General features: G+C 46.4%; 1 protein-coding gene across 4 annotated transcripts in view; it reads right to left on the reverse strand.

The window, feature by feature from the left end:
- LOC141139297 (adhesion G protein-coupled receptor F5-like) overlaps positions 1-27,627 on the reverse strand; it is a 343,899-nt gene that overhangs the window by 297,091 nt on the left and 19,181 nt on the right. For all 4 annotated transcript variants that reach the window (XM_073625269.1, XM_073625266.1, XM_073625268.1 and 1 more), the window contains exons 2-4: positions 20,409-20,524; positions 3,462-3,516; positions 1,063-1,215 (exon numbers count right to left, since the gene is read on the reverse strand). In XM_073625269.1, coding sequence (XP_073481370.1) covers positions 1,063-1,215; positions 3,462-3,516; positions 20,409-20,510 — 310 coding nt within the window. In that variant the 5' untranslated portion in view covers positions 20,511-20,524. The remainder of the gene's footprint in view (positions 1-1,062; positions 1,216-3,461; positions 3,517-20,408; positions 20,525-27,627) is intronic.

Consider the following 27,627-nt stretch of genomic DNA (forward strand, 5'->3'; position numbering starts at 1 on the left):
CAATGCATCCCTGTGCAGGCAGTTCCATTCATGTCAATTGAGACACAGCAGCTGCATGTACGCAGCTGCTGTGTCCCAATGTGACAACTGTGTAGGTGCAGGTGCATGTCCCTAAATGCAGACAGTTTAAAGTGGTAGTAAACCGCACCAAAAAAAAAAAATTGGGCACTTGGGTAGTTTAAGTCATATTGTGCTAGTATGCACATTATGGGACAGTAAGTAGGGACTTGAAAATGAATTTTAGGTTGAAGGATGTAATTCTTTATTTTGAAGGATTAGTTTAAGGATGACGTGTAAGTGTAAAAGTTAAGATTAAGGTTTAATTATGAAAAATAGGGATAGCTTAAGGTGTTGGCAAGTGAAGTTCTTCTTCGCCCAGCATGTGGAGCCTTGCTGCTCATGCTCAGGGATGGAGTTGAGACCTAAGGGGAAGATGTTCCCCTGCAGCCTCCATGCGTGTCACAGGAGAGGCAGCTGTGCACTTCTGCACTTCGTGATTTTCCACGGCACTACGGGGTTTGGCGCATATCTGGTGGTTGCATAGTGTAGGGAGCCCCGTTTGGCAGGGACAAAGTATAGGTGCCAGGGGAAACTACTCAGGCCCTATTCCAGTGCAAGTAGGGCCAGAGTTAGAGGATGCCACTGTGTGCTGTAGTCAGCACCCATCTCCAGTACCCCTGCAGGCACTCGCTCCAGGCCGTTTTAAGCCGCCACCATTTCAGCCACCTGCCAAACCGCCACCTCTCCAGCAGATGCTGCCCCGGTAAGGCCCTCAGTCTGTACTGTGTCCACTGCACCTTAGGATACTCTGCTGCACAACTGTAAAAGCCCTGCTCAGAGAACTAGCGCCCCCAACAACCAACATACTCTATCAGGTCTGAAGAGGCGGCCACATTTCAGCCATTTGTTTACTATTACCAGTCTTTTTTGCACTGCTTTACAGAGTAATCCTGTATATGTATTATGTCATGTGTTAAAATGATCAGACATCTGAAAAACTATTTAAAACAAAAAGAAAAAAGTAAATGCTTTCTGAGAAAACTGGTACACCAGAATACTTACCCCCAGAGGATGAAACACTGGATATCACTATAGTATTCGGCAGTGAAGCATACACATCCATATTCTTCAAAACGTTTGTATAATTTGTGGCCAAAGCGGCATCAGAGAAGCTTATTTCAATATCAACTGCATAGCTGGCCATATCCTGGCTGGCTGCAATGATAGAAAAACTGATAAGGTTGTATAAATAGTAAAGTGCATTAAATAGGAAATTGGTTATTGATATGTGTACATGGGGGCACCACTACTAAAGGTGTAAGGTCACCTGTTCAGAAAAAATGAAAAAATGAACACCATATCCCCTCCCCACCCCCCAGTTCCTGCTGTACTTACCTCTGTGGGTGATGAGCTGTCAGCTGGTTTACAATCCCCGCTCTTCTCTCTCTTCTCTGTGCAGTGCTTACAGCACAAATCAGAGCGATACTTTGTGCTGGTGCTGACCAAGCAGACTCACTATGATCAGTCCCACTAGCACAGCAGAGAGAAGGGGTAAAAGCAAGGCTGGATTTTCCACTAGGCACTGTAGGCATGTACCTAAAGGCACCCTTCCTAGAGGGGCACCCGGCCCGTCTGTAAACGTTTTTTTTTTTAAACCGGCTCCTTGGTGCCGGTTCGTCTCTCCCCCCCTCCAGCCTCCTCTTCCATGCCTTCTAGGTGCCCGTCCTTCTTTCTCTCCCCAGTCTCCTCCACTGCGCCTTCTAGGTATTGGTTGGGGGCCCTTCCTAGAGGGGCGCCCGCCCCGTCTGTATACGTTTTCTTTTTTTAAACCGGCTCCTTGGTGCCGGTTCGTCTCTCCCTCCTCCAGCCTCCTCTTCCATGCCTTCTAGGTGCTCGTCCTTCTTTCTCTCCCCAGTCTCCTCCACTGCGCCTTCTAGGTGTTGGTCGAGCGCCCTTCCTAGAGGGGCGCCCGGCCCATCTGTATAAGTTTTTTTTTTTTTTTAAACCAGCTTCCAGGTGCTGGTTGTATTCTCCCCGCCTCCATTCTCCTCTGCTCCACCTTCTAGGTGTCATCCTACTTTTTCTCCTCAGCCCCCTAGGTGTTGGTCCATGGTCCTTCCCCCCCCCCCCCCTTCTCCGCCACTGTTATCAGTGCACAGAGGAGAGTGGGAGGCAGTACAGCTCAGGATGGAGGTCAGGAGGAGGAGCTGGCCAAATTAACATTTTTTGCGTCCTAAGCAGCCAATCAGCAGTTTGTTGATATGAAAAGTCACTCTGACAGCTCCCACTTTCACCCTCTGTGCAGAACTGTGCTGCCTTCCACTCTCTCTCCTCTGTGTACACAGGTAGGACACTGCTATGGAACATCGTTTTGGGAGGGAAGGAATAGAGGGGGAGGGGGGGCAGAGGGGGTGATGTGAAGGGTCAGAGGACACTGCTATGGGCAGGTCCACCCCACAGCAGTGTCCTTTACCACCCTTCACATCACACTCCTGATCCCTGCATTCTGGGCGTAACGTACTCCTGATCCCTGCATTCTGAGCGTAAAGCACTCCTGAATCCTGCATTTTGTTTTTTGCAGAAAAACGTGTGTAACATATTTAGGCATGACAAACGCATTGGTATTAATCCATTTCAGTAGGCAGAATAATTTATTCTGCCCATTGATATGAATTAACGCTCAAACGCTAAACTCTCCTAGAGTTAACATGCGTTTACACGCGTTAAGTGTTTTTTCTACTGAAACGCCGCTGTTCCTGAATGCGCTGCCATTTTTACTGCCTCTAAACTTCTCTAAATGCCTTTGTGTGCATAGACACATAGGCTAACATGCAGGAGCTTTTAGAGGCAGAAAAACTAGATGCCCCTAAAAGCAGCATCAAAAATGTCCAGTGTGCGTGAGGCCTTAAAGCGGAGTTCCACCCAAAAGTGGAACTTCCGCTTTAAGCACTCCTCGCCCCCTGACATGCCACATTTGGCATGTCATTTTTTTGGGGGGCGAGTGTGTACCCTTTTTTTTCGTGGGACTTCCTGTCCCAATTCATGTTTCCTATCTTCGGCCGCCTAGGCGACTCCTCCTCTCCCCCTAGGCGGCCCTTCCCTGCCAGCAATCTGTTGGGACACAACTCAGAAGATTGGCTGGCCAATAGGAGAGCGCAGCGCGAATCGCGCCCACAGTTACCATGACAGCTGACAGCACCGAGGAGGGGGGGGGAGAGGAGCTAGCCTCCGGGCGGCCACATCGCTGGACCGTGGGACAGGTAAGTGTCGGTTTATTAAAAGTCAGCAGCTATGCTTTTTGTAGCTGCTGACTTTTATTAAACTAAAAAACGGGTGGAACTCTGCTTTAGAGTGCAATTCAAAATTTGATAGGTATTACTAGACATTAGAAATAACACACACATATAAATACTATGAAGCCACCTTAATTTGCATGTAAGAAAAGCGATGACGTTTTTTACCTGCACGCTTCTCTCGCTGTAAAGAAATGTGAGTGTTGTCATCCAAACGGAGCATCTGGAACAACATATGTCAAATGTAAGTTGTTTTTGTTCACCGACATTTAATCATCACATACAAGTGTCACATAACGCACTTCACACAGGCCAACAAACTTCTACCTTCAGAGCAGAACAGGATATCTGTTTGGGAACAGAGTGAGGATTCTGTCTGCGGGTTCATAATTCGGTTGCCCTTACCCCTATCTCTTTAGATTGGACATGTGTGCAAACATTACATATACTGAACAGGCATAAAAAGAGCTGTAAGGATCAGTTCACACCACTTGCCGTGCAGGAAACATGTATTTTCATGCACGTTTCCCTCCCTGCACGGGAACAGGCTGCCCTCTTTAGCGCAATCGCCATTTAATGGTGCTGTGCAGTTTTAAAAGTCACGTCTGCTGTATTTTTTGCACGCTCCCAGCAGCTAAATAAAAGGAATGGGAGCGCAGGGCCCTGCAAAAACGTGCATGCGCGATTTTCACATTGTGGTGTGAACTGGCCCTTAACCACTTCAGCCCCCTTCACGACCAGGCCATTTTACGCGTTACTTTAACTGACAATTGCGTGGTTGTACAACACTGTACCTAAATAAAATTGTTCTCCTTTTTCCCCCACAAATAGAGCTTTCTTTTGGTGGTATTTGATCACCTCTGCGCTTTTTATTTTTTGCGCTATAAACAAAAAAGACAGACAATTTTGGGGAAAAAACCCTATATTTTTTACTTTATGCTATAAAACATATCCAATAACAAAATGTAGAAAAAACAAATGTATTCATCATTTTAGGCCAATATGTATTCTGCTACATATTTTTGGTAAATATATTGATTGGTTTGTGCAAAAGCGTCTACAAACAATGGGATAGATATATGGACTTTTTTTTTTATATATATATTTTTTACTAGTAATGGCGGTGATCGGAGATTTTTAGCAGGACTGCGACATTTCGGCAGACAAATCTGGCACTAAGTGACACTTTTTGGGGACCAGTGACACGAATACAGTGATCAGTGCTAAAACAATGCACTGTTACTGTACTAATGACACTGACAGGGAAGGGGTTAACATCAGGGGCGATCAAAGGGTTAAATGTGTTCCATGGAATGGCTTGCTAACTGTGTGGGGGATGCTTGTACTATCGGAAGGCTGAGATCCGTGTTCCTGCTTAGCAGAAACATAAGATCTCTATCTTCCTCCCTCACAGAACGGCGGTCTGCCTTGTTTACAGGAGAAGGATTGGCGGGTCCCAGCGGACATAGGGTCCGCCGTACTCGCTGATTGGCTCCCACTGTGTCCAATCACAGCGGGAGTGGTTTACCAGTGGCGCGCACCCCAGACCCAGTGCACGAAATCACGTACCAGTATGTGATTTTGTGCAGGAGGACCGCCCTGCCGCAGTATATTTGCGTGGGTAGCGGTTAAACAAGCCATCTATGACCTCTATAGCCGCGTGTACTATGAAGTAATTCATCCTCAAAGATCAAAGCAGAGACTCTGAAGTCAGTTTCTAACAACCTTGAGACATCTGCTGTGTGTTTACATTGGAGGTCTGGTAGGCTGCAAAATAGAGGCTCATGGGGCACAGCCGTAAAAGGGCCATACAGTGTGCAAGAGTGTACAGAACATGAGTAAAATCTTCATGTACAGAACATGTGGAATGCAATTACAGTACACGGGTATACACTGGTACTTGCAAAAACACTCACAAGGACACACAACCCTGAACCATTCAGAAATGAATAGACACACATTCCTGACACCGGTCAGAAAGCTAAGTTCTCCTACAAAGCAGATATCAGGCTAGTATGTAGGTTTTAGCAAAGACGCACTCTGCTTTCTCTAGTTCCTTCTTTGCCTAATCACTTGAGCTCCAGAAGATTTTACCCCCTTCATGACCATATTTTGCTATTTAGCACTGCGCTACTTTAAGTGGTAATTGCGCGGTCATGCAACAAAATGCATATCCTTTTTTTTCCACAAATAGGGCTTTCATCTGTGGTATTTGATGACCACTGGGTTTTTTATGCCTTGTTATATAAATGAAAAAGGACCAAAAATTTTGAAAAAAAAAACAATATTGTTTACTTTCTGCTAGTAAAAAAATCTAATAGAAAATGTAAAAAAAAAAAATCGAATTTCTTCTTAAATTTTAGCCAAAATTTATTCTGCTAAAAATCCCAATAAATGTATATTGATTGGTTTGCGTAATAGTTATAGCGTCTACAAACTGTGGAATATATTTGAATTTTTTTTCTTTTTCCTTTTTATACTACTAATGGCACTATACACTAGGGATGCACTGGATATCGGACACTGAAAATTATTGGCCAAAAATGGGGTTATGAGCATTTTGCTGATAGAAAAAAAAAAGGTGGATTTTGCTGCGTTTATTGTGCAATTTTCATAGGTCACGTAACTCTAAATCTGCATCAAAATGGCAACATGCGTGCGCTTTTTATGCATTTTTGTTTCGTTTGCAATGCATTTCAATGCGGAGGTACATTTTTGGTGCGCTTTTTTAACCTCTCTTGGACCATGTATATATACTGTAGCAGGTTGGCCCTTCTGGACAAAATCATGTACCTGTACGTGATTTCTAGTTCCGAGTCTGGGACATGCACGCGCGCTGTCAGTAACCCGCTCCTGCTGTAAATGGGCACAGCGGGAGCCAATTAGCGGGTCTGAAGGACCTGATGTTCGCCGGCACCCCACGATCGTTCCCAAGAGAGGAAGAACGGCACGCTGCCTATGTAAACAAGGCAGATCGGCATTCTGTGAGAGGAGAAGATGGAGATCTTGTGTTTCTGCTAAGCAGGAACACAAATCTCTGTCTTCCCCCAGTCTAAGCACACACCCCCACACACACATACACAGTTAGAAAGCACTCCCAGGGAACACATTTAACCCCTGATGTTAATCCCTTCCCTGCCATCATTAGTACAGTGACAGTTATTTTTTTTTTAGCACTGATCACTGTATTGGTGTCACTGGTCCGCTTTATGGGATTTTTTTTTTACCAAAAATATGTTGCAGAATACATATTGGCCTAAATTGATGAATAAATTTGATTTTTTTTTACACTTTTTTTTATATGTTTTATAGCATAAAGTAAATAATATTGTTTTTCTTTTCAAAATTGTCGGTCTTTTTGTGTTTATAGCGCAAAAAAAAAAAAAAAAAGCGCAGAGGTGATCAAATACTAACAAAAGAAAGCTCTATTTGTGGGAAAAAAACACATACATTTTATTAAAGTACAGTGTTGCAGGATCGCGCAATTGTCAGTTAAAGTAACGCAGTGCCGTATCGCAAAAAATGGCTTGGTCATGAAGGGGGGTAAACCTTCCGGGGCTGAAGAGGTTAACTGTCCAAATATGCACCAAAAATGCAGCAATCATGATTTTCCACACCGCAACAGAAGCACAATTGACCAGTAGAATCATAGAATTTAAAGGGATGCATATTTCTTGAGCTTTTCTTGTGCTTTTTTTTTAAAGCGGAGGTCCACCCTAAAATAAAAAAATATTTAAAAAATGTGAAAAAAAAAAAAATTTACTTCCCAGAAACCCCTGTTGCTAGGCAGTCTTCCTAATCTGCCTCTTCCTATTCCGCGGCGCTTCCTCCTCTTCGGCGAGCTGCCCCGTTGTCTTCTGGGACATGTGTGTGTCCCAGAAAACAACAGGGCCATTCACAAAGCGCCACGCGACTCGTGCATGCGCAGTAGGAAACGGGCAGTGAAGCCACAATGGATGGATCAGCCTCGGGGGGCCAACATCGCGGGCTCCCTGGACAGGTTAGTGTCCTTATTAAAGGTTAGCAGCTACAGTGTTTGTAGCTGCTGACTTTTAAAAAAAAAATTGCGGCTGGAACACCGATTTGATGCAAAAACGCTTCAGAAACTGCTCAGTGTGAAAGCAGCCTATTGGCTGAAAAGGTGCCGTTAGTGGCTGAAAATAAATTCATGATATTAATTAAAAAGTCAAATATAATACAATTAAATAAAAAAAATAATAAAAAAAAATTTAAAACTGTCCATTTCGATTTCGGTTTTCGGCCACGTGCATCCTGAGTTTTCGGTTTCAGTCCAGAATTTTCATTTTGTTGCCCCACTGCTATACACTAAAGTGCGGCTGGCAATCGGACACTAACTGCCACTGACATCACCAATGACACTAATACAGTGATCAGTGAAAGCACTATACACTTTCACAGTACTAATGACACTGCCTGGAAAGCGATTGTACACAGCTGGTCAGCAGGTCCTGCCCATTAATCATTGGCCAGGACCTGCTGACAAATTCCCGCTGTGTACAATCACAGCAGGACCCGAAAACAGGCAACTATATACTAGTATGTCGCTTTGCCTGTACATGTAACTCAGTATCTTCCTCTCACAGTCCTGGTACAGCAGAGCTAAGACTGGGGGGGGGGGGGGACAACACAAGGAGCCAATCAGGTGTGCTGCAATAAAAGGAACGTGCTGACCAGGGGCGCACATTAAGGGCGCCGCACCCCCTATCCATACATCCGGCGCCTTGCAGGACGGTGGATGCATGAATTACAATGGAGGGGGGGGGTTTAAACACGTGATTAACACCAGAGGCTCTAATAGGCTTCAAAATATGGTGGTCTTTGGGCACAGAGCACTGCGAACCAAGCCCACCCAGTTGTGTGACATTAGAGAATGAATATTCGCTAATTTCACACTGAATCTTCTCCCCGCCAATTAGGGAACAGGTCTAGGACCCGTTTCCCGATTGGCCAAAAGGAGAAGCGTTCCGATTAGCCGTCAACGAGGAGGGAGGAGACAGAAGCCAGTGGAAGCCCCTGAGCAGGGGAAGGGGTAGCCACCTGTGATGCCCACGGAGGAGAGAAGGGGATGGCCACCCATGATGCCCACCACCCGTGATGCCCGCAAAGGAGAGAAGGGGAAGCTCTCCGTAATGCCCACCACCCGTAATGCCTGCAGAGGACAGAAGGGGAAGCTGCCCGTGATGCCTGCTGAGGAGAGAAGGGGAAGCCGCCCGTAATGCCTGCTGAGGAGAGAAGGGGAATTTCCCCATAATGCCCACCGCCCATGATGCCTGCAGAGGAGAGAAGGGGAAGCCGCCCGTGATGCCTGCGGAGGAGAGAAGGGGAAGCCGCCCAGGATGCCCACTACCCGTGATGCCTGCGGAGGAGAGAAGGGGAAGCCGCCCGTGATGCCTGTGGAGAAGAGAAGGGGAAGCCGCCCGTGATGCCTGCGGAGGAGAGAAGGGTAAGCCGCCCAGGATGCCCACCACCCGTGATGCCTGCGGAGGAGAGAAGGGGAAGCCGCCCGTGATGCCTGCGGAGGAGAGAAGGGGAAGCCACCCGTGATGCCTGCGGAGGAGAGAAGGGGAAGCCGCCCGTGATGCCTGCGGAGGAGAGAAGGGGAAGCTCCCCATAATGCCCACCGCCCGTGATGCCTGCAGGGGAGAGAAGGGGAAGCCGCCCGTGATGCCTGCGGAGGAGAGAAGGGGAAGCCGCCCGTGATGCCTGCGGAGGAGAGAAGGGGAAGCTCCCCATAATGCCCACCGCCCGTGATGCCTGCGAAGGAGAGAAGGGGAAGCCGCCCGTGATAGCCACCACCCGTGATGCCTGCGGAGGAGAGAAGGGGAAGCCGCCCGTGATGCGTGCGGAGGAGATTGGGGAAGCCGCCCGTGATGCCTGCGGAGGAGAGAAGGGGAAGCTCCCCATAATGCCCACCACCCGTGATGCCTGCAGAGGAGAGAAGGGGAAGCCGCCCGTGATGCCCATCGCCCGTGATGCCTTCGGAGGAGAGAAGGGGAAGCCGCCCGTGATGCCCACCACCCTTGATGCCTGTGGAGGAGAAAAGGGGAAGCCATTCGTGATGCCCACCGCCCATGATGCTCACCACCATAGATGGGGTAAGTGCTTCAGACCCGACCGGACCGGGGAGGGGGGGCGGCATTGGTGGGTGCACTGTTTGCCACCCCCCCCAAAAGAAAACTACCACCAACCGCAACTGATATTGACTAGAGAAGAAAATGACAAAGAGATGAGATCAGTCTTCTGCTTCTCTTTCCACTGTCCATTCACAGGGTGGGGGAGGGACGGGACTTTGAAGTGGTACTGAACTGCAATAGTGTAAAACCAGGTCTCCTATCCCTGTGCAGCTTACACAGCTCTCGTTTACATGTAAGCGGGTGTAGGGTGTAGCGGCTTCACAGAGGGAATCACACGTACTGACTTTATAACCAGGCAATGTTTATTACCGGAGAGATGATGGTAGAGTATTTACAGCAGTAATGCAAGTAGTTTCACTCCAGACATGGAGGCATAGATACACAGCAAAGTCGCTTCTGATGTAAGCAGTAGTTGTATTTGTCAGCACTATAGTCACTTCTCACTGACTGACACAGTATAAACCCAAGTACACAATGCGTATCTGTAGAGGCTGATATTCACACACGTTACCCGGTATAACAGCGGTATTCCTTCAGCAGATGGATATAGGCATCTAATACACTTGTCCCTTCCTCACAGCGAGGGCACCGGATTTATTATCCGCCATGGGGAGTCTTTTATCCGACCAGGATTGTTGATACAGGACTCCAAAGGGAACCCTGAGCTATCCCTCACAGGCCAGAACACTCTCCCTATCGTCTCCTCACTCACCCTGACAAGCAGGTTCACTCACCCTATCTGTGTACACACGTGAACTGCACTAAACATGGCTGAGCCATCCTATATAAGATATCCACCCAAAAATGGCCGACCAAATCTCTCGAGATTTGCTTGTCCTATCAGGACACCAGACTTCTTCAAAATGGTGCCAGAGACAATATAGAGGCCAAACAGCTCTGAACCTATGTACACATAATAAACATTTCAAAGAGGCTGGAAGTGAGAATATACACTTGTTAACCCACTACCTCCTGCAGCCAGCTAGGCTGCCCTGCACACAGCTGCTTACATACAGTATGTATTACATGTTACCTGGAGTTCTGTAAATGCTGTAACATTTTGGCTGTGTAATATTAGGAAAAAAGAGTGAAAGGGATATGAGGGAAGCCTGTTTTAAGGCCCCCCTTCCCTCACTGGATCATGGCAGCAGCAGGTTTCAAGATTCTCCCTGCATCTTTTTTGTGAGGGGAAAAAAGTGAGGAGAAAAGTCAGGTGACCTTTTAGAAAATTCTAGAGGGTTGTGGAGACCCTCTACATCTATAGTGTGAGGTGAGCTGACAAAGAATACAGCTTTTGAGCTCCCCGCCCCTTTTTTTTGGGGCCTTATTATGTGGTGGGTCGCCTTGAAAAAAGGAGGCGGTTGTTTGAAAAATTCAGTTTTTCATGGATGAGGCTTGAGTTGTAGTGAGAGGCCATATTTTTTTTGTCTTTTCCTTTTATAATGATTTAATAATTACTGTTTTTGAAATCAATAGAGCCGCAGCCAATGTTTTAGGCCATATTTGGGTTTGCGTATTTAGTTTTTTAACCACTTAAGGATCGCCCCACATACAGTACATACACTGTGGCAGGGTGGACTTAAGCGTGAAATTACGTACCTGTACGTGATTTCTTCCTTCTTCTGGGTCTGGGACGTGTGTTCACACCACCGGTGACCCGCTCCCGCTGTGATTAGACACAGCGGGAGCCTAAGACCCCTTTCACACCGAGCCGCCTATAGCATCGACGGTAAAACGCCGCTATTCGGGCTTTCACACTGGAAACAATGGAGCAGCTGTTTGAGGGCAGATTGCAGGCGCTATTTTTAACGCTATAGCGCCTGCAAAACGCCCTCGGTGTGAAAAAGGGTCTTAGTTGCCAACATTGTAAAAGAAATTTCCGGGACACTTTTTTGGCTGTAGGCGGAGTCATATTATAATTAGGGGGGCATGCGTTTGCAAGCGTGGCATAGGGAAAAACAAAAAATGTGGCGAGAAGTGGCAGTGGTTTACCCAAAATAGTGGGCGTGGCTTAAATGGGCGTGGCTCAAAGGGGGTTAGAGTCTGAGATGAATGAGGGATGGAGAGGGAAAGGGGGAGAGGGGGATGGAGGGACAGTAGCCCCAGATCCTACACAACAATAGAAATATGTGTATTCTAGAAAGTTTAACAATCCGAAGATAAAGATACTCCAAACAACTGGTGTTAGCGCGTTTTAATCATCCCGGCACCATGGTTGTTATGGTGTCAGGATGATTGAAGTGCGTTATTTCTATTATTACATTGTAATATAAAATGAAATCATTCAACTCACCATAATGCAGAATCAGTGGGATCCGTGAGCGTGTCACCTGCCACGTCGCCTGCCACCAGCAGAGTCTGTCCTTGCATCAGGTGCCCCCAGCAGAGTCCGTTCTTGCATCAGGTGTCCCCAGCAGAGTCCATCCTTGCATCAGGTACCCCCAGCAGAGTCAGTGCTTACACCAGTGTTCCCAGCCTTATAGGGCGTACACACGGTCAGACTTTGTTCGGACATTCCGACAACAAAATCCTAGGATTTCTTCTGACGGATGTTGGCTCAAACTTGTCTTGCATACACACAGTCACACAAAGTTGTCGGAAAATCCGATCGCTCTAAACGCGGTGACGTAAAACATGTACGTCGGGACTATAAACGGGGCAGTGGCCAATAGCTTTCATCTCTTTATTTATTCTGAGCATGCGTGGCACTTTGTCCGTCGGATTTGTGTACACACGATCGGAATTTCCGACAACGGATTTTGTTGTCGGAAAATTTTATCTCCTGCTGTCCAACTTTGTGTGTCAGAAAATCCGATGGAAAATGTCCGATGGAGCCTACACACGGTCGGAATTTCCGACAACACGCTCCGATCAGACATTTTCCATCGGAAAATCCGACCGTGTGTATGGGGCATTAGTCCTTACATCAGTGTCCCAGGCAGAGCCATAGTTACCCCCCTGTAAATAGTTACCCCCTCCCCCTGTACATAGTTACCCCTCTCCCCCTAGTTACCCCCTGTACATAGTTACCCCCCTGTACTTAACCCCCCCCGTGCATTGTTACCCACCTGTACATAGTAACCCCCCCCAGTGCATTGTTACCCCCCTGTACATAGTTCCCCCCGTACATAGTAACCCCCCTGTACATAGTTAACCTCCCCTCCTGTACATAGTTAACCCCTCCTCCTGTACATAGTTAACCCCCCTCCTGTATATAGTTAACCCCCCTCCTGTACATAGTTAACCCCCCTCCTGTACATAGTTAACCCCCCCTCCTGTATATAGTTAACCCCCCCTCCTGTATATAGTTAACCCCCCTTCTGTACATAGTTAACCCTCCTCTTGTATATAGTTAACCCCCCTCCTGTACATAGTTAACCCTCCCCCTCCTGTACATAGTTAACCCCCCTCCTGTACATAGTTAACCCCCTCCTGTAAATAGTTAACCCCCCTCCTGTATATAGTTAACTCCCCCCTCCTGTAAATAGTTAACCCCCCTGTATATAGTTAACCCCCCTCCTGTATATAGTTAACCCCCTCCTGTATACAGTTAACCCCCCTCCTGTAACTAGTTAACCCCCCCTCCTGTAACTAGTTAACCCCCCCTCCTGTATATAGTTAACCCCCCTCCTGTAAATAGTTAACCCCCCTCCTGTATATAGTTAACCCCCTCCTGTATATAGTTGACCCCCCTCCTGTAAATAGTTAACCCCCTCCTGTATATAGTTAACCCCCCTCCTATATATAGGTAACCCCCCTCCTGTACATAGTTAACCCCCCTCCTGTATATAGTTAACCCCCCTCCTGTACATAGTTAACCCCCCCTCCTGTATATAGTTAACCCCCTCCTGTACATAGTTAACCCCCCTCCTGTATATAGTTAACCCCCCTCCTGTACATAGTTAACCCCCCCCTCCTGTATATAGTTAACCCCCTCCTGTACATAGTTAACCCTCCCCCTCCTGTACATAGTTAACCCCCTCCTGTATATAGTTGACCCCCCTCCTGTAAATAGTTAACCCCCTCCTGTAAATAGTTAACCCCCCCTCCTGTATATAGTTAACTCCCTCCTCCTGTAAATAGTTAACCCCCATCCTGTATATAGTTAACCCCCCTCCTGTATATAGTTCGGCCCTCCTCCTGTATATAGTTAACCCTCCTCCTATATATAGTTAACCCTCCTCCTGTATATAGTTAACCCCCCTCCTGTATATAGTTAACCCCCTTCTGTATATAGTTAACCCCCCCTCCTGAATATAGTTAACCCCCCTCATGTATATAGTTAAGCCCCCCTCCTGTATATAGTTAACCCCCCTCTTGTATATAGCTAACCCCCCCCCTTGTATATAGTTAACCTTCCTCCTGTACATTAAAGTTAAATTGCTGCCTGGGCTTTACACTGAGAGACAGGGACAAGAGCAGAAGGAACTCCACGAGCAGCCGGCACCATGTGTTCAGTGGAGAGGGGAGGGGCCGATCCGTGCAGCTTTGTTGAAGCCAACTGCTGCAAAAGTGCAAAAGCAAACATTCCCGATTTCCCTGGGCAAAAAAGGCAAAATCCAGAATCGGACGGCCTCCGATCGGGACGAGGGTCCCAAAATTGGTATTGTCCCGGGAAAATCGGGACTGTTGGCACTTATGAGGAGCCAATCAGCTGGTCCGATGAACCCAATGTCCGCTGGGACCCACCGTTCATTCCCAAGGCAGACAGAACGGCAGTCTACCTATGCAAACAAGGCAGATCGCTGTTCTGTGACAGGAGAAGACAGAGATCTTGTGTTTCTGCTAAACAGGAACACACACTGTTTTTTTTTTTTTTTTTACAATGGAAAGAACTAGAGTTAGAGTAATCACATGTCAGTAACAGAAAATAGTTGCATGGCATACATAAATGTACAGGTATACATGTTCACAACAAAAAGAGAACTGTGCAAGGGGAAACATCTAACAGAATAGACAACGCATTTGGAGCATCTGACAAAGGCCAGGATCGCATCATCAAGGGGGGGAGGGCCCAAGGAAAAGGAGTGTAATGCCCCGTACACACGCTCAGACTTTGTTCGGATATTCCGACAACAAAATCCTAGGATTTTTTCCGACGGATGTTGGCTCAAACTTGTCTTGCATACACATGGTCACACAAACTTGTCGGAAAATCTGATCGTTCTAAACGCGGTGACGTAAAACACGTACGTCGGGACTATAAACGGGGCAGTGGCCAATAGCTTTCATCTCTGTATTTATTCTGAGCATGCGTGGCACTTTGTCCGTCGGATTTGTGTACACACGATCGGAATTTCCGACAACGGATTTTGTTGTCGGAAAATTTTATATCCTGCTCTCAAACTTTGTGTGTCGGAAAATCCGATGGAAAATGTGTGATGGAGCCCACACACGGTCGGAATTTCCGACAACAAGGTCCTATCACACATTTTCCGTCAGAAAATCCGACCGTGTGTACGGGGCATAAGAGAGGGAAGAGGCAGGGTGGTAGAACGGGGGGAGGACCCAAGGATAAAGGAGGAAATTGCTACAAAGGGAGGGGAGAGTCAGCTGGGGGGGGCGTAACCATGCCAGGGGAGACCAAGTCAAGTAGTATGTTCAATTCTATGGGTCCACCTCTGGGCTAGGTGGAGAAATCTCCATTTGTAGGGAGTCCCAAGACTCTATCCAGGAAGACCAGATCTTGTCAAATTTACTCGGACAGTTCCTGTTAATGTACGTTATTCTATACAAATGTAAGACGTTATTCAGGGTATTTCTCCAGGAGACAACAGTGGGTGGCATCGCAGCCTTCCATTTCAGCAAAATCTCTCTACGAGCATAATATGCAGCATATATTATGAATAGTTTAGTATATTTACGCACAGTGGGGTCTGCAATTACATTTAACAATGTGAACTCAGGGGTAAGTGCAAGGGTAGTCCCTGCAGCCTGGTTAATATCTGCTAGGGCCTTCTCCCTATATTCCTTCAGAAGGGTACATGACCAAATCATGTATAAAAGAAGCCTACAGGTTCCAACATCGTGGACATGACAAGGACCTATCAGGGTAGATAGCAGCTAGTCTCTGAGGCGTATAGTAAGCTCTATGCAGAAACTTCAATTGAATAAAGCGATCCCATGCAGAGATCAAATTTGTGACATAGGAAGAAACACAGCCTTACCAGTCCTCCTCAGTTAAGGAAGGAATATCTTGTTGCCACTTCAAAAAAACCTTGGTCAGTTTAGAGGAAGGAGCTATCGTGAGGTGGAAGTACAGTGAGGACAAGTGGAAATGCAGGACTTTTGATGACAGCAGGCATTCTACTGGCTCTGACTCAAGCCTAGAGACACATTTAACCCTTTGATTGCCCCTGATATTAACCCCTTCCCTGCCAGCAGTAGCATAGCATGAGTTGTCAGCACCCGGGGCAAGGCAAGTCATTTGTGCCCCCTGACCTGTGGACTTTTAGCACCTAAGAATGAGGACCCAGGGACTGCTCTGCTGCTGCATACATGCTGTGGCTGTCAAAACGCAAAGTGTTCCTCCACTCACAGCCTGAGCCTATGATTGGCTGCCTGCAGCCTTTTATTATTGGCTAGATCTGAGATATCTCTTTGACTACAGTAGTCAAAGAGATATCTTCTCATTACCAACCAATATTTAAAGGCTGTGGGTAGCCAATCAGATGTTCAGGTTGTATATAAGGAGGAGCACTTATATACAGCAGAGCAGGCAGCCAATCATAACCCTGACTTAAGGGTTGTGCATAATATTTAGTGCTAGACATATTACAGGAGATGGTCAGGGGCTGCAGACATATTACAGGAGATGGTGAGAGACTGCAGACATACTGCAGGAGATGGTGAGAGACTGCAGACATGATACAGAAGATGGTGAGAGACTGCAGACATACTACAGGAGATGGTGAGAGACTGCAGACATGATACAGGAGATGGTTAGAGACTGCAGACATACTACAGCAGATGGTGAGAGACTGCAGACATGATACAGGAGATGGTCAGAGACTGCAGACATACTGCAAGAGACAATGAAAGACTGCAGACATACTATAGGCAGGGCTATTTTTCTCAGATAATAGGTGCAGGAATTTAACCATGTCACCGCCACCTAACAGTGGGAGAGTCTTAATGGGGCATTGTTAAATACCATTTGTGCATTCTGCACAGAGTGCAGAGTTCAGGAGATTGCTACATACAGAATGCAAAGATCAGGAGTGTGCTATATACAAAATGCAAGATTGTACTATGTATAGAGTGCAGAGTTCAGGAGTGTGCTATGCAGAGAGAACAGAGTTCAGGAATGCATATCTCACAGGACAGTTTACAACCCCCCTTCTAGTACAAAGCTCTCCTCCCACTCCCAAGCCCTTTTCTTCACCACCTAGATAGTATCAGAGAGAGGGGCTGCTACAGAAAAGCAACTACAACTTGCAGTAGGAGTGCAATGTTAAGTGGAGTGGGGGGGCATTAGTGCAAAGAGAGGGGATAGGGGATGACATTGCTAAATGGGGGGGGGAGCAATGTCCTAAATTTTAACTTGGGGGAGAGTTGGAACATTGTTGCTGAGTGGGGGGAGGGGGCATTGGTGCTAAGTGGGGGGGGGTGAAGGACATTTGGGATAAGTGGGAGAAGCGGGACATTGGGGATAAGTAGAAGAAGAAGGGGGACATTGAGGATAAGTGGTGGGACTAGAGGGGTATTGGGGATAAGTGGGGGAGAGGAGGAACATTTCAGATAAGTGGGGGGAGAGGGGGACATTGGGGATAAGTGGGAGGAGAGGGGAGCATTTGGAATAAGTGGGTGGAGAAGAGGAATATTTGGGATAAGTGGGAGGAGAGAGAGGGGGGGCATTTGGAATAAGTGGGTGGAGAGAAGGGATATTGGGGATAAGTGGGGGAGAGAAGGAATATTGGGGATAAGTGGGGGGAGAGAAGGAATATTTGGGGATAAGAGGGGGGAGAGAAGGCACATTGGGGATAAGTGGGAGGAGAGGGGGACATTTTGGATAAGTGGGAGAAGAGCGAATTGGAGGCAGAGTTCGAAGGGGCAGGGTTCAGATGAGAGGGTCTTTGTGATGAGGTAGTTCTCTCACATTCCAAGGAGTCAGGAGAAGTGTCAGCTACCCACCCACCCACCCTGGTATTAGGGGTTTACCGAAGTGGATTGGTAAGTGGTTGTATTTATGTGTCTAAAGTTTTTATCAAGTTTATATAAAACAAAAAAAATTATAATAATAATCAGAAAAAAAAAGAAAAATGTAATAATAATTTACTAAATGGTGTATGTTGTGAATGTTTTCCCATGAGCGAGGTCTCCTGGGGCAGGGGAATATGGAATTATGTGTGATGTCGGAAAGTCTTTGAGCCGGTTGGGGCATGGCTGAGGACATGGACGATTCCAGTAAAAATTGCGCCTTAATCTCCCTGGCGGTATTCCCAAATGTGACTCGGGGTTGATTTTCTCTGCCAGGAGCGGTAACCCCGAGTCACGCTCGGGGTAACATTGTAGAGCTGTCAGCAGAGTCCCCTTACCTTCTCCTGGCGATCCAGCGACGTCCTCCACTGTGGTTGCCGGCGAGATCACCGGCGAGAGCGCCGACTGGCATCTGACTTCCCGGTTCCGTTCCCTGCGAGCAGCAGCGGTGCATGGGAGCGGATCTGGGCGGGTAATTCAAAAGTGACACACATAAAAGAGGTGATACATTGTAATCTGAGAGGATTACCCTGTATCATCTCAGATCTGACACTTGATCACTGTACAGTGCCCCTTGCCTGCCATTTTACTGTCATTTGTGCGCAAAAATTTTTATAACATGGCATAAAAAAAGCGCCACTTTACTACAAAAGCGCTTTTGGACCAGTTGAGTGACAGCGACACAGAGTTGCTCGCAGAACTGAGCAATAGTGAGTTGTGGGGAGATTTGTCATCTGACACTGATCTGGCAAGTGACAACGGTGATGATCCTGCACCTGACCTCTGCGATGTGCGCACTTGGTGCCCTATTGACTGTAATACGGACCAGGTAGCGCCCCCAAAATTCCCCTTCACTGGATCACCTGGGATGAAGGTAGATGTTGAGCGTGACAACCCTCTGGCATACCTGCAATTATTCCTCACTGAGGAGGTAATTGAAAAAATTGTCACAGAGACAAATCGCTACCAAGAGCAGCAATCCGCTACGCTTCATGCCAGGTTTTCCAGAAGCAGAAGGTGGGAACCGGTGACCAAAGAGGACATCTGGCAGTTTCTGGGACTCATCATTCTTCAGGGGGGTGGTGCGGAAACCGCTCCCGAAATGGTACTGGACCACCAATAAGTTACTGGCCACTCTGTTTTTTGGCACCGTGATGTCAGGATACCGGTTTTCCCTCATCATGAAGTATTTCGACTTCACGAACAACGAAGAATTTGATGAGGCCACGCATCCTGCGCCCAAACTAAAAAAAATCTGGGAGGTATGCCAAATTATTGTGACCAATTTCCAGCAGGCCTACGTGCCAGAAAGGGACGTCAGCGTGGATGAAAGTCTGATGGCCTACAAGGGACGTCTAAACTGGATACAGTTTATTGCATCCAAAAGAGCGCGGTTTGGCATCAAATCCTACATGCTCTGTGAGTCATCCACTGGGTACATCTGAAATTCGATCATTTACACCGTTAAAGGCACGAAGTTCAACCCCAGGTACAGCGGCTAAGGGATGGCCACATCATCTGTCCTTACACTGCTGGAGCCATTGCTGAACCAGGGATATTGTGTGAACATTGACAATTTCTACACGTCTCCGGAACTGTATGAGGTTTTGCTACAAAACAAGACTGATGCGTATGGTACCGTTAGGCCTAACCGACATGACATGCCATCTATGTTTGCCAAGAAAAAACTAAAAACCTGTGAAATGGTCGCCTGGGAGAAGGGTAAGATGATGGCAATGCGATGGCGAGACAAGAAGGATGTGTGTCTCATGAGTACTGTGCACAATACCTCCACTGCCATGGTCCACATAAAAGGTGAAAAAGATGTGCAAGTCGTGATAGACTACAGCAAAAAAAGTATTATAAGAAGATTTTCAGGCATCTTCTGGAACAATGCTTTTGGAATGCATATATCCTGTACAGAGAAAAGAGTGATAAGCCTCTTGTTCATTCTGATTTTATCTGGAAGGTGGCTGAGCAGATTTTTGTCAACCACCAGACGCCATCAGTAGCTGTGAACAGACCAGGACGACGTGCTGTTGACGTTGCCAACCCAGAACGCCTGACTGGTCTCACTTTATGGACTACATACCGCCAACCGCAAATGTGCGTGGTTTGCTGTTCAAAGAGAGATGGCAATGGAAAGAAAGTCCAAAAAGAAAGTAGGTTCCATTGTCCTGATTATGACTTCGGACTTTGTGCTGTACCTTGTTTCAAAATTTATCACGCTCAGGATGCTTATTGAATTTTCTTTGTTTGACAAATTTCACTATTGTGTATTACATTATTGAAAAAAAAAATATTATTTATTAGATTATAATTCATGATTTTGTGTTTCAAACTTTATCACATCTGGGATGTCTACTAGAGTCTTGTTTGGTCAGGTTTAAGTAAATAATTACTAAGAATTGCAGGCCTACAATACATAACACCAAATTTCCATGCATAAAATTGTACTGCTTTTGGTACAAAATTCCTGACATAATCATACCACCAGGGAGGTTAAGGACACCCAAAGACCTCTTGTTGGGCATTACATTGTTGAATTTGCACTTATTGGTGTGTTTTAATATTATGTTATTTTATTCTTTGGTTAATAAAATTGGCTGTTGTGGCCGTATAAAACCCATGTCACTCAGTCTGTGTCTTTATTCTAACATTGTGAGGACCTAGGTTAACCAATACTTTAGTCATGTTATTTTCCTTCATGTGACCGGTTGTGACAAAAACATACAACATGTTATTTGTATTGTTCACTTACATTTTGCGCTAAAAGATCTTGAAAATTTTCCTCTGATAAGCCACTGGATGTTTGCCATGAGAGACATAAAAATAGGTACAAAATTGATGGCAGTGCTGTCATTCTGCTGTAGGTTGCTGAAACAAAAGAGAATTGTATTATAATATTGAAGGGCTGATCATGAAACCCACTGAAAGATTTCTTCATGATTGCTTAGTAAATCAATAGATTGTTCATTTATTTTAGTGAACAAGGCCTCATCCACATGGGCATACTTAACCACTTCAATACCGGACACTTTTACCCCCCCCCCCCCTCCTGCTCAGGCCATTTTTCAGCTTTCAGTGGCTTTCAGCATTTCATGCCCCAAATTTCTCACAAGATATGGGGGAGATTTACTACAATTGGGACATGGAGAATCTGGTGCATCTGTGCATAGTAACCAATCAGCTTCTAACTTCAGCTTGATCAATTAAGCTTTATCAATAAAACCTAGAAGCTGATTGATTACTATGCACATTTGCACCAGATTCTGTGTGCTCCAGTTTTAGTAAATCTCCCCTATAGAGTACATCACGTCCCCGGGCACCTCTTGTGAATAGATCTAGCCATACATATATATAGCTTTCTCTAACTCACACTGTCCCTGAATAAGAGAAATCCAATAGATCTCACTACATGCTACCAAGATGGTGGCCTGCGCACACGCTGTGGGCAGTATCTTTTCACCCTTGTGCTGTTTAATTTTGCTTGTGACCATCTGCTGTCTGTTTGAGAATGAGGAAGCATACATGTTATCCATGATTTTCTGTGATTGTTAGACTTATGATTATACAGGTTACATTCACATCTATATTATATTGTGTAGGTGCCGATACTGAGTATGCTCATACTGAAAACTCATCTTTTCAGTGCCCTTCAGTACCCTGAAAACTCATCTCTTCAGAGAAGCCTATCCGGTCCCTACCTAACAACTGTACATTTATTTTCTCCATCAGCACATCCCCCACGGTTATTATTATTATTATTCAGGATTTATATAGCGCCAACAGTTTACGCAGAGCTTTACAATATAAAAGGGAGATAATACAGTTATAATACAATAAAATACAAGAGGAATAAGAGGGCCCTGCTCAGAAGAGCTTACAATCTAATAGGGTGGGGCAGGTGGTACAAAAGGTTGTAACTGTGGGGAATGAGCTGATGGAAGTGGTAGGAGATTAGTTGGAGACGTGATAGGCTTTCCTGAAGACATGAATTTTCAGGGATCGCCTGAAGGTAGCAAGAGTAGGGGATAGCCGGATAGATGGAGGTAGCGAGTTCCAGAGGATGGGAGAGGCTCTGGAGAAATCCTGGAGACGAGCATGGGAGGAGGAGATGAGAGAGCTTGAAAGCAGGAGGTCTTGAGAAGAGAGGAGAGGTCAATTTGGGTGATATTTGGAGACAAGATTAGTGATGTAGCTTGGGGCAGAGTTGTGAATGGCTTTGTATGTTGTGGTTAGTATTTTTAATTTAATTCGCTGGGTGATTGGGAGCCAGTATAGGGATTGGAGTAGAGGGTTGGCAGACACTGAGCGGTTGGTAAGGTGGATAACTTTGGCAGCAGCATTCATGATAGACTGAAGAGGGGATAGCCTATGGAGAGGTAAGCCAATGAGAAGGGAGTTGCAATAGTTAAGGCGAGAGATAACAAGGGAGTGAATGAGGAGCTTGGTGGTTTCATTTGTTAAAAAAGGGTGAATTTTAGAGATGGTACGGAGGTGAATTCTACAAACTTTTGACAGCGATTGGATTTGAGGCCGAAATGACAAGTCAGAGTCTAGGATTACACCTAGTACCCTGGCGTGAGGGGAGGGACTGATGGTTGCATTGTTGATTTTGATGGAAAAGTCATGGAGGGGGGCACGGGCGGGGGGGAATATTAATAGCTCAGTTTTAGAGAGATTTAGTTTAAGGAAGTGGTGCCACATCCATGCTGATATGTCAGTTAGTAAGTTAGTAATGCGAGAGGAGACTGAAGGAGTGAGGTGAGGAGTAGACAGATAGATTTGGGTGTCATCAGCGTATAAGTGGTATTGGAATCCGTGGGCAGTTTTTAAGTGACCTAGGGAGGAGGTGTAGATAGAGAAGAGAAGGGGTCCAAGAACCGAGCCTTGGGGGACCCCCACAGAAAGGGGCAGTGGAGAGGAGGAGACAGAGTTGTAGGTGACACTGAAGGAGCGCTGTGATAAATAGGCAGAGAACCAGGGTAAAGCAGAATCTCGGAGGCCAAGGGAATGTAGTTTATTGAGAAGGAGCGGGTGGTCAACAGTATCAAAGGCCGCAGAGAGGTCAAGTAGTAGGAGTATGGAGTACTGGCTGTTGGTTTTAGCAGTTAGTAAATCATTAGTGAGTTTTAGTAAGGCAGTTTCCGTGGAGTGCTGCGAGCGAAAGCCAGACTGTAAGGGGTCAAGAAGGTTATTTTCATTGAGGTAGGAGCTAAGACGGTTGTAGACTAAGCGTTCTAGAAGTTTAGAGGTGAATGGGAGCAATGAGATGGGTCTTAAGTTGTTCAGGTCGGTAGGGTCCAGTGAGGGCTTTTTAAGAATGGGAGTGATCTGCACGTGTTTTAGAGGTGAGGGGAAGATGCCACTAGAGAGGGAGAGATTGAAGATGTGGGTGAGGGAACATAGGATAGAAGAAGAGGGTGACCGTAGTAGTTGTGAGGGAACAGGATCCAAGGGGCAATTGGTTAGGTGGGCATCCGAGAAAATTTTTGTAACCTCTTCCGTAGTAGCCAATTCAAAAGAGGAGAGTGTTGAATGTGCTGCTAGGCAAGGTATGTTGGGTGGGGAAGACGTACGCACAGTGGAGATGTCCTTCACGAATTGCATCGATCTTGTCTTTGAAGTGATTGGCAATCTCTTGGGCAGTGAGTGAGTTAGTGGGTAGAGGGGGTGGTGGACGAAGCAGAGAGTTAAAGGTTGAGAAGAGCCGACGGGGACTGGATGACAAGGAATTAATAATAGAGACAAAGTAGGCTTGTTTGGCAGCATGGAGGCATGAATTGTATTTTAGAAGGGCAGATTTATATAGGGTGAAGTCTTGCAGGCATTTGGTTTTACGCCACAGTCGTTCAAGAGCACGGCAATGTCTCTTGAGATTTCTAGTGTTGTCAGTTTGCCAGGGTTGTAACGGTCAGGGCCTGATGCTGCGTGTGGTTAGAGGAGCAAGTGCATCTAGTGATGATAAGAGTGAACTGTTGTAGACAGAGGTGGCCAGGACAGGACAGGACAGGGGAGAGATTATGTCATATAGGTGGTCGGTAGCAGAATAGAGAAGAGAAGGGTTAAAGTGGCGAAGGTTTCTACAAGTAATTGTTTGCTGCTTGGAGGGATGGGTGGTTGGAGGCAAGGATACAGTGAAAGTAATGAGGTTGTGATCAGATAGAGGAAAGGGGGTGTTGGTGAGGTTGCCAGGGTTGCAGAGATGGTAGAATATAAGGTCAGTAGTTGTGCTGTTAACATTGACAGGAATGTTAAAGTCACCAAGAATAATGGTGGGTATTTCAGAGGAGAGAAAGTAGGGTAGCCAGGCAGCAAAGTCATCAAGAAAGCGCGATACCGGTCCTGGAGGCCTATAAATTGTTGCAATCCTCAGAGAAATGGGAGAAAACAGACGAATACAGTGCATCTCGAAAGAAGAGAGGGATAGAGAGGGAGGGACAGGAAGGACTTGGAAGGTGCTTTGTGGGGATAGAAGGAAGCCAACTCCACCTCCTTTCTGTCTGTTGTGTCTGGGGGAGTGAGTCCAATGGAGACCACCATGGGAGAGGGCAGAAGGAGAAGCTGAGTCAAAATTTTGAAGCCAGGTTTCTGTTATGGCGAGTATGTTCAAGCCATGAGAGATGAAGAGGTCATGTACAGATGTTAGCTTGTTACAGATGGAGCCGGCGTTCCAAAGGGCGCATGAGATTGGTGGGGTGCTTTGAGGAAGCAGGGGGATAGAAATTAAACTGAGTGGATTGCGGTGGTTGCCAGGGGGGGAGGGGTATTGGATATATGGCTTGCATTTGGAAAATGGCGGACCAGGATTAGGAGAAATGCCACCTGAGACTAGGAGAAGGAGGAGGGCGAGGAAGGCAAGGTGGGAGTGGGATGTGCATGAGCGCACGTGTCTAGTGGCCCTGGTGTTTATGTCAGCATGTGGGTGCAGCAAATGCAGGAGATGATGGGTGCCATAGTAGGGAGAGGGTATGTGCATGCTGCAGAGAAGAGAGGGGGAGTAGAGTAAAGATAATTTGAGGATAGAAGACACCAATGTGAGAAGGAAGAGAATAAGGAGCATGTTAGTGGATAGAGAGTGGGAAACTAACCTAATATAAAATAAATGTCAAAGCTGGTTTGCTTGTCGTCTTGCAGAGTGGAGCAGAGTTCTTGTTGTTGTTCATGCATGTTTAGTTATCATGCTTTCATTAAACTGCGTCGGTGAAACTGTGCATCACTCATGACAGAGCCACTCAGGACAGAGCCATGATGTCTGCCCCTTGCCCCTGTCTGCACCACCCCATAAGCTGCCATAAATTTATAGGGAGACTAAGCTGGGATGCATTTCTCAGTGATTAGTGCCTCTTGTACCTCTTGACCTTCCCTCTTAGATTGTAAGCTCTAAGGAGCAGGGCCCTCTGATTCCTACTGTATTACTTAGTTACATAGTAGGTGAGGTTGAAAAAAGACACAAGTCCATCAAGTCCAACCTATGTGTGTGATTATGTGTCAGTATTACATTGTATATCCCTGGATGTTGCGGTCATTCAGGTGCTTATCTAATAAGCAGTATTAAAGTGTATTTTATTTGTACTCTCCACCCTCAAGTTGTAAAGCGCTGCGTAAACTGTTGGCACTATATAAATCCTGTATAATAATAATAATAATACTCGTAAAAAAAAATGCTCCTGATACCCTAAACCAAAACTTTGCAATTCAATTTGAGTCTATACAAAACTAATGTACGCAAATCACACTGCAAAGAATCGCATGCAATTTGAATAGTAATGTGTTGCAATTCCTGTCATGCGGTTTCCTGCATTGCTCCTGTGTAAACCCAGGCTTAAATCGCTATGACAAGCCTCATAGGAGCGGTGAGGAAACCGCATGCTTTTCAGACAGAAATGGAACTGCATTCCGTTCAAATCGCCTTCTTTGCAGTAAGATTTGCACCGATTCATTTTGTATGGACTCAAATCACACAGCAGAGTATCTGCACTTGGTATCGGCGAGAAGTATTTTAATTTAAAAAATGGTATTGGTGCATCCCTAATATTGTGTCATGTTGTACAAGGGTTTTTGTGCTCTCACTACTTTGCATGAACTCATATAAAGTCTCAGCACCTCTTTTTTTTCCTCACTGGAGTATTTGTATTGAAGGTGGGGATTTCAACAAGGCAGATTTAAGAAAGATATAGGCCTGGAGCTGCAGGCTCAGCTTAAGCAGAAAGGCCTACATGACTGGGTTTGACAGTCTAGGATGTAGTAAAGGAGGGGTTAATATAAGAGTGTTTTGTCTTTAACCACTTCAATACAGGGCACTTAGACACCTTCCTGCCCAGAGCAATTTTCAGCTTTCAGCGCTGTCGCAGTTTGAATGACAATTGCGCGGTCATCCATCACTGTACCCAAACTAAATTTTTATCATTTTGTTCCCACAAATAGAGCTTTCTTTTGCTGGTATTTGATCACCTCTGCGGTTTTTATTTTTTGCGAAACAGATAAAAAAAGGCCGAAAATTTTGAAAAAAAAAAAAATTTTGCTTTTGTTTTTGTTTAAAAATTTTGTAAATAAGTAACTTTTCTCTTTCACTGATGGGCACTGATAAGGCGGCACTGACGGGCACTGATAAGGCGGCAGCGATGAGGTGGCACCAATGAGCGGGCACTGACGATGGGCACTGATATGCGGCACTGATGGGCACTGTTAGGCGGCACTGATGGGTGGCACTGATATGCAGCACTGATGGGCATTGATAGGCGGCACTGATGGGCACTCATGGGTGGCACTGGTGGGCACTGCTGGGCACTGATAGGCGACACTGATGGGCACTGAAAGGCTGCAAAGATGGGTTCTTATGGGTGGCACTGATGGGCACTGATAGGCGGCACTGCTGGGCACTGATAGGCGGCACTGATGGGCACTGATAGGTGGCACTGATGGGCACTGATACGTGGCACTGATACGTGGCACTGGCAGTGGTAGGAATTGGAGTGGGCACTGATTGGCAGCTGCCTGGGCATTGATTGGCAGCTGCCTTTGGACTGATTAGTTTTTCCCTGGGGGTCTAGGGGGCATACCTGGTGGACCCGTGTGGCTGGTTTTACTAGTGGTCCTGGGCGGCTTCGCTGGTGGTCCTGGGCGGCTTCCCTGGTGGTCCTGGGTAGGATCCGAGGGGGGGCTGTGCTGATAAACAATCAGCACAGACCCCCCCCCGTCAGGAGAGCAGCCGATTGGCTCTCCTCTACTCGCGTCTGTCACCGGCTCTTCCTATTTACATCGTGATCAGCCGTGTCCATCTGACGGAGACTCTTTACCTAGATCGGTGTTGCGGGGTGTCAGACTGACACACCGCAACAACGATCGCCGCGATGCGCGCCCCCCCATGACGTCCAGTCAGGATATTGAAACCACTTTGCCGCCGTCATTCTGCTATATGGCGGGCGGCAAGTGGTTAAAGAGAACAGGCCTTAACCCATTGGTGGAGGGTAGGGTGTGGTTCTAGGGTTCTAGTGGGGGGAAGTGTTGACTCTGGCATCAGTTGGTCAGGGGACAGCATCGGACAAGCTTCTCCCACCCTCCTGCCCCTTTATTTTTTATATGGGTAGTTACTTTGACAGGTAATTTTGGGTGGGATTGGTGTAGTCATAGCGGCAAGCAGAGGTCGCATGGTTTTTGAAGGCGGGAATGGTTTCGTTCTTTGGAGAACGATGGGTTGGGCCCATCTTCGGTATGTGTGTACCTGCCCAAATAAGTGTCAGAAGTATATGGGTTGGGTTAGCTGGCTGCCGGTGTAGTTGCGGCTGGGGGCCGTGGAGATGTAATTTGATGCCAGATACAGCTGGTTGGTCATGCAAGTGTGCCTTCAAATATCCTAAGACCTAGTAGAAGAGCTGGTAGTTACATCAGGATGTTTTGTTTTTGTTTAATTGAGAATGTAATGTTAATATAATAAAGAGATTTTATTGTTATTTATGGTTGTTTAATAAAAGGGC

Source organism: Aquarana catesbeiana, linkage group LG04 (genome assembly GCF_042186555.1).
Source record: "Aquarana catesbeiana isolate 2022-GZ linkage group LG04, ASM4218655v1, whole genome shotgun sequence".
Classification (NCBI taxonomy): domain Eukaryota; kingdom Metazoa; phylum Chordata; class Amphibia; order Anura; family Ranidae; genus Aquarana; species Aquarana catesbeiana.